This window comes from Podarcis muralis, chromosome 9 (genome assembly GCF_964188315.1).
Source record: "Podarcis muralis chromosome 9, rPodMur119.hap1.1, whole genome shotgun sequence".
NCBI lineage: Eukaryota > Metazoa > Chordata > Lepidosauria > Squamata > Lacertidae > Podarcis > Podarcis muralis.
In genome coordinates this window covers 5,882,678-5,895,640 of record NC_135663.1, presented here as the reverse complement: position 1 = coordinate 5,895,640, position 12,963 = coordinate 5,882,678, and the positions used below count along the sequence as shown (strand labels likewise).

Sequence of the window (12,963 nt, the reverse complement as noted above, 5' to 3'; positions counted from 1 at the left end):
TGCGTTGTTAAACTTCAAATGATAAACCTGGATGGGAATGAAGTCAGGAAAAGCTGCTCTGGTAAATAGACAGTTGAAAATATATATATTTACAAATAAAGCTGTATTCGGTGGACGAAAGGACATATGATTTTTGACATGATTGAGAATCGCATAGCCAAGGACGGAGAACTTTAAAGCGTTAAGACCAGAAGGCGGAAAATATGAAAACAACGAAAAGAGGTAGGACTGAAGATTTGGAGATATCCAGGTCCAGACTATGGGGAGCTGGAAAAATTAATAATTACAATTTGGACTACAATTTGGTCTTATTTTTAATTGGTTTATGATGTGGATATGTTGATTGACTGTTTTTATTGGAAAATCAATATAAATGTTTTTTTTTATAAATTCTTTATATCCAATAGTATTCTCTTATCCTTTTTACATCAGTTGTAAGTGTTTACTCAACTTTATTGAATGTCCCCTAATTCAAAATGTTACACCAAAGTCCTCATCACACTGTCTGGAGATTTCCTCTGGTTTTCTGGCATTTTTCTCCCCTCCTGAAACATTTTTTTATTTTTATTTTTTGGACTTCTGCAAACCTGCAGGTTTGTTCAGTCCTACCAATACCTCTCTCTTGTGGAATGTGACACTGGTTTGACTATAGAAACAATGGCACTCACGGTGTGAAAAGGAGCAGAGGGAATGATGACACCATTTAACAAAAAAAATTATTTGTCATATATGTATTTGTTTACTTTTCTTTTTTTTACACACAATTTTGGCCTTCCGCCAAGAAATCAGGTGATTTCTTCACCCGAGTCTCCTGTTTTAATTGATACACAGTTTTCATTTGATTATTTTATTGAATGGTTTATAAAGAGACCACTTCATTATGCATTTTAATTATTCTGATTTTTTTTAAAAAAAAACGGCGACGACACCCGTCTTCTGCTTCTGTATGATACTGAACAAGCACAAGAAAGTACATAAAACGACAACGCTTTTTAATAATGTTGTATGGTTGGCATTTGGGTTTTGTAAAGTGCTTAGAAGCCATTGTGGCATATAAATTATAATATATTTTATATATTACTTTATATAATATATTAAAATATATTAAGTGGCATATAAATGAAATGACAAGGAGGAAAACAAAAACTCGATGGGGACACCCGTTTTATAACCACACTTTATTTCCTCTGTGCATGTAAAATATTGCCTTTTCATGCCACCCCCTTAGCGATTGCTCTGGCCTCGGGTTCCAGGTTGATGAGAGAATTGCTCTGCTGAGCCAGTTCTGTAATGGAGACGCGACCCCTCCGCCGAATGAAGTCGGCCACGGCCGTCATTTCCTCCGTCGTGATGTAGATGAACTTTCCTCTGTCATCGATTACGCCTAGAGGCAAGGCCAAACTGGAATTAAGCTCCACAGGCTGCATTTTTTACCTTCGTTTTATTGCCTAGCTAGGATTTCTTAATCAGCCCGTCTCCAAAGGTTTGGGTTCGGCTGCACGATATAAATACTTAGGCCTGTAACCTCTAATTGACAAATTGGTTCCATTAGGGGCCTAAATGTGATTTTAAGTGTCCCAATAATTAATGGGGGTGGGTGGGTTTGCTTTTACTCTTCTTGGCAGATTTGCCTACTCTATCACTCTATCATCACCAGCCAAGGGCGAGGCAGGATGTGTTGCCTGGAGCAGGTCGCTTGATGGAGGAAGAAAGAGTTGATGGCCCCCTCCACAAAAATTCAATCAGCGTTCTTTTTAAGCATCTCCTCCACCCCAGTATAGGAATGCAGCAGGCTTCTTGGCACCCTCCCTGTGGACTGCCCTCCCATCAGATGTCAAACAACTATTTGACTTTTAGAAGACATCTGAAGGCAGCCCTGTTCAGGGAAGTTTTTAATGTTTGATGTTTTCTTGTGTTCTTAATATTTTGCTGGCAGCCGCCCAGAGTGGCAGGGGAAACCCAGTCAGATGAGTGGCATATAAATAAACATTATTATTATTATTAGTTAGCTAACTAATAATAACTAATTAATAATAATTAACTAAGTTAACTAGTTTGCAGGAATTTCTGTTAGCAAGCTGGAGACAGAGGAGGCCTCCTTCCTCGAACAGTCGCCCAGAGTGGCTGGGAAAATGCTGGATGCTTTTGAATTATGGTGCTGGAGGAGACTCTTGAGAGTCCCATGGACTGCAAGAAAATCAAACCTATCCATCTGAAGAAAATCAGCCCTGAGTGCTCACTGGAAGGGCAGATCCTGAAGCTGAGGCTCCAATACTTTGGTTACCTCATGAGAAGAGAAGACTCCCTGGAAAAGACCCTGATTTTGGGAAAGATGGAGGGCACAAGGAGAAGGGGACGACAGAGGATGAGATGGTGGGACAGTGTTCTTGAAGCTACCAGCATGACCAAACTGCGGGAGGCAGTGGAAGACAGGAGTGCCCGGCGTGCTCTGGTCCATGGAGTCACGAAGAGTCGGACACAACTAAACGACAACAACAATTTGGACCCATCTGCAACTATTTTTACTCCGACGGCTGACATTTTCAGCACTGGGATGTTACCAAGCTGAAACAGCAGCTGAATATAAAAAATAATCAACTGGAGATGTTCAGGTGCTGCTGCTGCTATATTGCTGCTTCAGTCTAAACAAGGCGATCGAGCCCCATAATGTTTTCACTGTTACCTGTGAGCGTTCCATCAGCCATCAGGTCTTGCACTCTGTTAATTGCATCCTGTTGAGGAAAAACAAACCCCGTAAGCAGCAAATATCACACTTCCAGGTGCAGAGGCATGTTTTCAGACAACACCACGACACACCAGCCTTTCCACAAAGGCCTGGCAAGTGTCTGCTTCAGGGGACATTTCTCTTACATGTCAGCATACATTAAAAGCGAAGAGGGAATGCCTATATATTTATTTATTTCGATCAATAACAAGTTGAGAAGGTAGGAAGAAAGGAAAATACGTAAAACACAGTATGATACATTAAGTTCAATATTAAATACAGAATTTAAAAACAATGCAGAATATAAAAACAGATGGGAGAACTATAAAACAATGATAATTTAATGATGAGGAGCAACTTAAGGTGTTAGCAATTTTAAAGTTAGGGCAAGATCCTGCGCTGACAAGCTATTGCTGCCGCACAAAAACTATCTACCTTGGCGGTAATCTCGGGAGACTGGTCAGCCAAAAGATCATCAATATAAAACACTTCAGATCTGCCTGGTATACTTTGTAAAATTGGATTAGTGAAATGGTGGCGGATATCACAATAGGAAGAACAGGACATGCAATAAAACATGTTCCACAGTTTCTATTTTCTCTGTTTGACAGGGGCATAAGCGCCCACTGTATGGTGTTGTTGTAACTACCTTCCTGTACTGCAGATGGAAGCGCATTAAATTTAGCCTGGGTAAATGCTTTCCTAAATTTTGGAACAGTCAGGTGGATCAGATGATCTCCAAGAAGAAACACCCGCTCTGATCCTAAAAGTTGGGAAAATAGAAGCTGCGTTTATATAATTTTGCAACTTGGCATCCCAGATGCATTGGCGCATGTTTTCGTTGGCTTTTGCAGAATCCACAGCAAGAGTGGCATTTGGCGAGAATCCTAGATTTAGGGCTTTCTCATTTACTGTGCCCAATTTTCTCATTACGTCCAGGAACCCTTCCCCTGTGCTATGATAACACAGGGTAGCGCATTTCCCCAGCGAACGCCGCTGGATGCCAACAGAGAGGATATGCAGTCCTGATAGGACACCATCCCATGTGGTCGGTGTCAAAACATATGGATTGGCTTGGCGGTGTCTCTGTCGCTGATGCACCTGTGGCCTGGCTTGCAAACACGTACCTGTGTCCTTATGCCCAGGTGGGAGGCCAGGTCCTCCAAAAGAACCACTTTGGCACTCTACGAGGAAGAGGCAAAAAACTGAAATTAGCAAGTCAAACAGTGCACATTTTGCAGCTTTATTTCAACACAAACTGGTATGCACTATATTATCAGTTGATGAAAGATTTTGGGAATTTAGTTTTGACAGAAATTATAAATATTGCTAAAGAAACTGATGTTTGCTATCCAAGATGAATGTCGCTGAATATTTTTTGATGATACCAATGTAAAATACATTTTTCAAAATAATTGCTTTTCTGCTTGAACTCGGCAACGTGAGCCGTAATTGCAACTCAACGGAAAACAGCCCAAAATCTTACACTGGGCGCTTGGTAATTATTATCCCTACAGACACTTTTCCAAACGCAAAGTTGGCTAAAAAACAATAACCAATGTGAATAAAAGGTAAAGGTACCCCTGCCCATACGGGCCAGTCTTGACAGACTCTAGGGTTGTGCGCTCATCTCACTCTATAGGCCAGGAGCCAGCGCTGTCCGCAGACACTTCCGGGTCACGTGGCCAGCGTGACAAAGCTGCATCTAGCGAGCCAGCGCAGCACACAGAACGCTGTTTACCTTCCCGCTGGTAAGCGGTCCCTATTTATCTACTTGCACCCGGAGGTGCTTTCAAACTGCTAGGTTGGCAGGCGCTGGGACCAAACGATGGGAGCACACCCTCCCGATTCGAACCGCCAACCATGCGATCGGCAAGTCCTAGGCGCTGAGGTTTTACTCACAGCGCCACCCGCGTCCCATAACCAATGTGAATAGCAGTCCTTAAAAAAAAGGAAAGGGAAATGTACAGTGTGTAAACAAATAAAGCCATCTCATCGGATAAAGGCCAGCCTTTCCAAGTCCCCAAGTTATGAAGTCAGATGCAGCCGAGCTAGAGAACTGAGCATTATGGACTGAACATACTGAACTGGAACCAGTCCATGAAAACCAGTTCTCAGAGCTTGGAACTGCCAGGGTTCTGCATATCTTCTTCTAAAGGGATTAAAGGGGAAGAACGCCAACTGCGGTCCTGCTCAGCTGGGCACCAGCTTTGCCAGGACAACGCAGCCAGGATCCATCCTGCCTGCTCCCGACAGCCCATAGTCACCTGCACAACAACAGCCGTGGTGGACTGGATGAGGGTAAAGGAAATCAAAACTCTTGGTCAGTCGTGTAAGGCAGGACAGGGAATAGGGATTCAGCCTGTGTTGCGTGGGGTTACACTCCTCCTGAGGCTCGCAGTTAGAACATGCTCCTGTACTCAGCCCTGAGCATGGATGCTCAAGTCTCTGCGGTAGCCAGGAGTGAATTGGCACAGTTAAAGCTAGTTTGCCGGCTGAGCCCGTTCCTTGAGATGTCTGATGTGCCAGCACATGCCTTAGTTCCATCCCGCTTGGATTACTACAACCTGCTCTACATGGGGCTGCCTTAAAAAAGGGACCAGAAACTTCAACCGGCTCATAAAGCTGCAGCCAAATTGCTGACTGGGCTGGTGATAGGGAGCAGACGTGTGAGGAGCTAGCCGGCAGTAAATCACACTGTGCACATTGGAGTTAACTCTTTATTAGCAAAAATGTGATCTGCACAGGAGTAACCAAGTGTTGGTGCTGACCTTTAAAGCCCTAAACGGCCTCGGCCCAGTATACCTGAAGGAACGTGTCCACCTCCATCGTTCAGCCCAGACACTGAGGTCCAGCTCTGAGGGCCTTCTGGCAGTTCCCTCACTGGGAGAAGTGAGGTTGCAGGGAACCAGGCAGAGGGCCTTCTCAGTAGTGGCACCCTCCCTGTGGAACACCCTCCCATCAGATGTCAAAGAAATAAACAACTATATGACTTTTAGAAGACGTCTGAAGGCAACCCTGTTTAGGGAAGTTTTTAATGTTTTATTTGTTTTTAATATTCTGTTGGGAGCCACCAGAGTGGCTGGGGAAACCCAGCCAGACGGGCGGGGGTATAAATAATAAAAATTATTGCTATTATTATTATTACTACTACTACTGGGTGACATCACCCTGCCAACAAAGGTCCGTATAGTTAAAGCTATGGTTTTCCTAGTAGTGATGTATGGAAATGAGAGCTGGACCATAAAGAAGGCTGATCGCCGAAGAATTGATGCTTTTGAATTCTGGTGCTGGAGGAGACTCTTGAGAGTCCCATGGACTGCAAGAAGATCCAACCTCTCCATTCTGAAGGAAATCAGCCCTGAGTGCTCACTGGAAGGACAGATCCTGAAGCTGAGGCTCCAAGACTTTGGCCACTTCATGAGAAGAGAAGGCTCCCTGGAAAAGACCCTGATGTTGGGAAAGATGGAGGGCACAAGGAGAAGGGGACGACAGAGGACGAGATGGTGGGACAGTGTTCTCGAAGCTACCAGCATGAGTTTGACTAAACTGCAGGAGGCAGTGGAAGACAGGAGTGCCTGGCGTGCTCTGGTCCAGGGGGTCACGAAGAGTCGGACACGATGAAACAACTACAACTACAACTACTACTACTATAGCCCTAATGAGCGCAGCGACTCATCTCCAGCAGGTCTTGCTCCCATGAAGCAGGTGCTGAGACTGAAGGTCCCTGCCTTCCCACAGACATCTAAGTCCCCTTCCTCTCCAGGGTTTCCCCCAAGCAATCATAGACTGCGTATGCGTGCAGACAATCTCTCCTCCGCCTTGTTCATGCCTCAGAGGAACAAGCATTCAGGTCCTGCTGAATGGGCTTTTCACAGACATCTGGCTGGCTATTGTGAGAGCAGGAGGCTGGCCCAGATGGGGAAATGGCCCGATCCAAGAGAGCTCTTCTTACAAACAGCCGCTGTCCCGCCAACTAGCTAATACCAAAGCCAGAATCGGTGTTTTGTGCTCTGCTTCTTCTCCTCTTGAGAAAAGCTTTCAGTTAGCAGAGATCTGACAAAAGGGAAGATCTTCTGCTTTCATTTGGGCTGCGTGGGAGGGATTGCTTCAAGTTCTAAACTTGGTGGTTTAAGGCTTTCAGGTTTGAAAGCCTGAAGGGCAAGAACAGGGAGGGGAAGCAGCGTTAAAGGTTTTATGTGACCATAATCGTGTAAAATGCGCTTTGAGCGGGCAGAGGGTGGGGTGTACGGATTCATTCACCATAGAAACAGGAGAATCATAAGGGAAGGAACTTGACAATACAAGGCAGAGATGTGAATCCTGGCCTAATGTTAAGCTGTCGGGGGACTGGCTAGACCAGGGGTCAGCAAACTTTTTCAGCAGGGGGCCAGTCCACTGTCCCTCAGACCTTGTGGGGGGCTGCACTATATATTTTTTTTTTGGGGGGGATGAACGAATTCCTATGTCCCACAAATAACCCAGAGATGCATTTTAAATAAAAGCACACATTCTACTCATGTAAAAACACGCTGATTCCTGGACCATCCATGGGCCGGATTGAGAAGGCGATTGTGCCAGATCCGGCCCCGGGCCTTAGTTTGCCTACCCATGGGCTAGCCAGCGGTTCTTATCCTGTGGGTCCCCAGATGTTGTTGGACTACAACTCCCATCATCCCTGAGCTCTGGCCTTGTTAGCTAGGGGTGATGGGAGTTGTAGTTCAACAACATCTGGGGACCCACAGGTTGAGAAAGGCTGGGCTAGACACTGATGAGTGGGCACTGCGAGAAAGGGGGTCAGAGACTGACTTGGAAGAAGGGATCGGTGATCTAGGGGAGCCTATAATGGCTGGGAGACGAGAGCCAAGGCAGGAGAAGCTGCAGGACTGGAGAGTCAAGGACAGATGGGAGAGATAGGTCAGGCTGACGAAGTCAAGGGCTTCCACACCTCTCCTGCTCCACTGTCTTCCAGGACCAGAAGATTGGAGCGGGAGGAGCAGAAGCAGGTTGCATGCAGATGTAGCCTTTACCTGCTTGCGCACAGCTCAGGTATGGGAGATACAGAAGCTGGGGTTGGGGCCAAGGCCTCTCTGTTGCCGCAACTGCCTCATCAGGTGCACACCTAGGAGTCGCTAAGCAACGTAGGACTGATGGACATGCCTTTTTCCTAACTTGTCATTGTACTTTTGACAATGAAGAGTCGATTCCTCACTCTGGACACTCCTTGCCGCACAGCGCAGTGCCACAAGCACATACACACTCCACTTGTATTCCTCTGCAAATGCCCCCTTCCAATACGCAGTTGTCCAGAGCTGAAAAACCAGAGCTGAGAAACCTGGCACCCTTCAGGTGTTACTGAACTACGACTCCCACCATCATGCACGACCAGTGGCAATGCCGGGAGCTGGAATTCACCAACATCTAGATAGCCACTATTGCAATAATGCCATTTTCAAATCTCTCTCTTACACACAAACACAAATATACACAGTGTGTACAAACAAGAGGAAGGTCTTGATAGTGTCACTGCGCAAATGGATAAAAGCCCCCCATTCAAACAATGACTATCATCAGTGCAGGTAAGAAAAAAAATTAATTTTAATTTTTATCATCTACAATACTGTCTTATTTATTTAATAGCACAGAACATTGATTGTTGCTTTCATTTTATGGATCAATGGTCTTGTTAGATAGTAAAATTCATGTTAAATTGCTGTTGTTTTTAAATAGGGGTTGTTTTTAAAAGTCTGGAACAGATTAATCCATTTTGCATTACTTTCTATGGGAAAGTGCGCCTTGGTTTTGGAATGCTTTGGTTTTGGAACGGACTTCCAGAACCGATTAAGTTTGAAAACCAAGGTACCACTGTATTGTGTGGGTGAGTTGGATGTCCCCCTCAAATACCCCAATTAGTTTTCTTAAAACTTTTTTTTAATAAAAAAATCACTGTCAAGAAGGAGGCTTATTGTCCCAAATGCTGACCAATCAGTGCTGTGCATTGCCCTTCTGCTACAAACAGCTTCCCCTGAGCTCAATGATTAAGAGAAGGTTATACAGTCATACCTCGGGTTACAGCCGCTTCAGGTTGCGTTTTTTCAGGTTACGGACTGCCGAAACCCGGAAGTACCGGAACGGGTTACTTCCGGGTTTCGGCAGAAGCGCCGAATCGCAACCTGCGCGTGCGCAGTTGCGGGTTGCGAACATGCATCCCACACGGATCACGTTCGCAATCTGAGTGTCCACTGCACAGTCTGACCAAAATGGGGCAAGTCATTGAAACCTCTTCCCCTGAAAGCTATTAGCCCTTCCTTGCTTGTACAGTGGTACCTCAGGTTAAGTACTTAATTCGTTCCGGAGGTCTGTTCTTAACCTGAAACTGTTCTTAACCTGAGGCACCACTTTAGCTAATGGGGCCTCCTGCTGCTGCCGCGCCGCCGGAGCACGATTTCTGATCTCATCCTGAAAGTTCTTAACCCGAGGTACTATTTCTGGGTTAGCGGAGTCTGTAACCTGAAGCGTATGTAACCTGAAGCATATGTAACCCGAGGTACTACTGTATTCTCAGATTCCTGCCACCTCTTTTTCTTTTATTCCCCCGGCACTGGCCGCAAAGCTCATAGAATCACAGAACTGTACACTTGGAAGGGAATCAAAGGGTCATCTAGCCCAACCCCACAGAATGCAGGAATCAGAGCTGGAGAAACCCCAGCAGGTGGCCGTCCTACCTCTGTTTAGAAAGCCTCCATTGAAGGAGAGTACCAGGAGCATGTTCTGCAGCTGCGCTTTGGGCCTGCAAATGGCAGATACAGATCCCAGTTCTGCTGATGAACACGAGTGACCAAAGGGGCAGAGTATCAAAGGAACTCACTGCAGCACTCTCTGCCGCAGACCAAGCTGAGTAGTGAACCCATTTTACAGATGCAGCGCAGACAAGTAGCTTGCAAGAGACACAACTCTTTATGCGAGAGAACGAGGCGCATTGATTGTCGAACAACAGATGTGCAGCACAAAGGATGATATTCATTGTTAAAGGGAAAGAACAAAGGGAGTGTAACCTACCTTGATGTAGTCGAGAAGTTCTGATACGAAGCTGCGGGACTAGGTACAGCAAAAGAAACTATTATTAATCTGGTGCTGCTAAAGATTATAAAACCAATCTCGGCCTGGATTTCTACGCAAAGGGCCAACCGTGTCAGGGACAGAAGGCCCTCATTGCTTAAGTATGCATAGCTCCCTTGGAGTTAGGAATGTCCGGGGGGGGGGGGGAATTCCACTTCTGGAAAAACTTCTGCCCTGCAACTGACCACCCGGTTTATTGTGGATTTTGTCTGAAGTGGCTTTAAAAGTTTTCCACCGCCACCGAGAGCCAAGGTCTTGTTTCCAGGTGCCATGAAATCGGCTCGCACATGACTTTCGAACATAAAAGCTCAAGAAACACGTTGATCTACCCACACATAGTTGCTGTCTCTGGGAAATGTAGAAAATAACAGGATATGTTTATCCGAAAGTCTTCAAACTTACACGACCCTTTAAAAATTAGCTGATGAAACAGGGCCCTATCCTGGTTTCAGATCCATAATTGACTTCTGCTCAATGATTAAAACTAAGATCTTCACGTCGAATCTAACTATGAACTAACATGAACTTGTCTCTATTCATAAACTCTTATTTCTAATTCTGTAATGAATGATTGTGTTATCTTTATGAGTTTGAGTTTGTAATCTCTGTTAGAGTTTGTAAACTCTAGTTGAGTTTGTAATCCTTGTCAGAATACATACTTTTGAATGGATCGGTTTTTGTTAAAACTGATTATTTATTTGTGAGTAGGGACTACTCCCACTACTGAAACTTACATTGGCCTGAGTTCTTGGTGTGCTTTTTTCTTGGTATATTTAATAACAGGAACTCCAACTTATTTGACTTTCGTGGATGGCGCCACGCAAAAATGTGCTGCGTTCAGACGGCTCTGCATTCGTTAGGAACTTATGCCTGCGGCTCCCTCCCTGAAATCTTACTTATGGTCTCTCTCACCTCCTTCTTCCTCTTCAAATCCTTCCTGAAAACCCGCAACCGAAGCAGTTTTGTGTGACTGCACCTCTGCATGCTCGTTGCTTTATTGCTGTCCCCTCCCCTCGGTCTACCCAGGCACAGGCAAGCTCGGCCCTCCAGATGTTTTGGGACTACAACTCCCATCAACCCTAGCTAACAGGACCAGTGGTCAGGGATGATGGGAATTGTAGTCCCAAAACATGTGGAGGGCTGAGTTTGCCTATGCCTGGTCTACCCTCTGCAATCTCCTTAACTGGTGAGTCTAGGATCATTGGGGCAGGGACTTTCCCCCTTTCTCTTTGCATATATTTATTTTTAAAGCACCGTGTACATAATCGCAGACCACCTGGCATATCTCTCCGACGATTTGCGGTACATTGCTCTGGATTTCCAATTCCTCATCATTTAACAAGAGCAATGGTTTAAAACCAGTTGATGGTAAAGAATGCTGGGAGCAGGGAGAGAGACAGAGGACCAGGAATGGATTTTTATATGAAGGCCTTGTGAGCTTGGTTCTGGCACCGACCATACCGGTGAATTCCTGGACTGAGCATGCGCTCAGAGGCATAATGTTTCAACTCTTTATTGTAAAGGTAAAGGTACCCCTGCCCGTACGGGCCAGTCTTGACAGACTCTAGGGTTGTGCGCCCATCTCACTCAAGAGGCCGGGGGCCAGCGCTGTCCGGAGACACTTCCGGGTCACGTGGCCAGCGTGACATCGCTGCTCTGGCGAGCCAGAGCCGCACACGGAAACGCCGCTTACTTAGACAGACACACAAGAGAGCACCAAAATCCTATATGGCATTTTTTAAAGACAGCCCCTTGTAACTACTGTATGAACATGCTTTTTATATAAAAAAATCTGCATTAAATACGTATTTTTTTTAAAAGGGGATATCATCCTGGGTTCCATATTGGTAGCCGTTAATTCGGATCAGAATCTATAGGGCAAAGGTGTCTATTCAGAAGTAACTCTCTGTGAGTTCAATGGGACTTATTCCCACGTAACTGGGCAGAGAATTGCAGCCTAAGTGCTAAAAATGCAACAGTTGTAACACTCACATTTATTTTATTTTTTATTATGCCTGATGTATGCGTTTAGAAATACTGGCCGAAATGTTATGGGTCAACAACAAAATGAGGAGAAATAAAGCTACGCTGGAATCTAACATGATAGATGTTTATGATAGATTGTTTTTGTGCCAGACCAGCTCAACCCTGCCCCAAAACACTGTTTGCAAAATGACGGAATTCATCAAAGATGGCAAGTCTATTTCACAAGCTACCAAAAGACCGTAGGGTATCATCACCTCGGGGTGGAGTCAAATCACTTTTTCAAATTTGGCGCAGGGAACTTAGTAAATGCAGGAGGTATTAAATGTTTTGGGCTTTTGGTATCAGAAATGTTGTAACAGCACTGAGTATTTTTGGGTGAAATCCAACGCGGTCATACTTACGCCCGCTGATTTCAGTGGGTCTACTCTGAGTAGGACTATGTTGACCATCGCCATTTGTAAATAAAACTATGGGGAAAGGACTATCACTTGACCCATAAGCTTGCAATAAAAAAAACTTTGGCACAAGAGAAAATGAAAATTCATGCGACGTGACCTTAGAACAGGCATAGGCAAACTCGGCCCTCCAGATGTTTTGGGACTACAACTCCCATCATCCCTAGCTAACAGGACCAGTGGTCGGGGATGATGGGAGTTGTAGTCCCAAAACATCTGGAGGGCTGAGTTTGCCTATGCCTGCCTTAGAAGGTTGCCACCTCCTCAAGATCATTTTTGCTCTTAATAGAGGAAATTGTTTCACACCCTCCCTTCCAGCAGTGTCTGTTCATGTTCCACCTGAGAGCAGAATTTAGCTGGCGGCATTTGATGGGCTGTAACAATCGACATGAAAGAGACTTGGGCTGACAATGTGCCTTTTGTTTAATCATTCAACGGCAGCGGACGCTGAATTACTAAGACTCTACGGTGTTGAGTCCTGAACCTTCGGTGCTCCTGGTGCTTATTTTTTTTAGACTGACGTACGGCCTAAGCAGAAGCCGGTGAGAGAAGGCATCTGACCAGTCCCAAAAAGAAAAGAATTTTTTTTTGTCCATTTAGCCAGTCAAATCATATAATTGTAGAGCTGGAAGGGCCCGGAAGGTCATCTACCCCCAACCCCTGCAACGCAGGAATCTC

General features: G+C 45.2%; 1 protein-coding gene across 1 annotated transcript in view; it reads right to left on the bottom strand.

The window, feature by feature from the left end:
• Window positions 1-1,163: 1,163 nt before the first annotated feature.
• Window positions 1,164-12,963, bottom strand: part of DDRGK1 (DDRGK domain containing 1) — a 38,932-nt gene continuing 27,132 nt past the window's right edge. Inside the window, exons 6-9 of the mRNA XM_028744189.2 lie at window positions 9,785-9,823; window positions 3,853-3,909; window positions 2,684-2,732; window positions 1,164-1,384 (exon numbers count right to left, since the gene is read on the bottom strand). Of these exons, the coding sequence (XP_028600022.2) occupies window positions 1,212-1,384; window positions 2,684-2,732; window positions 3,853-3,909; window positions 9,785-9,823 (318 nt within the window). The 3' untranslated portion in view covers window positions 1,164-1,211. The remainder of the gene's footprint in view (window positions 1,385-2,683; window positions 2,733-3,852; window positions 3,910-9,784; window positions 9,824-12,963) is intronic.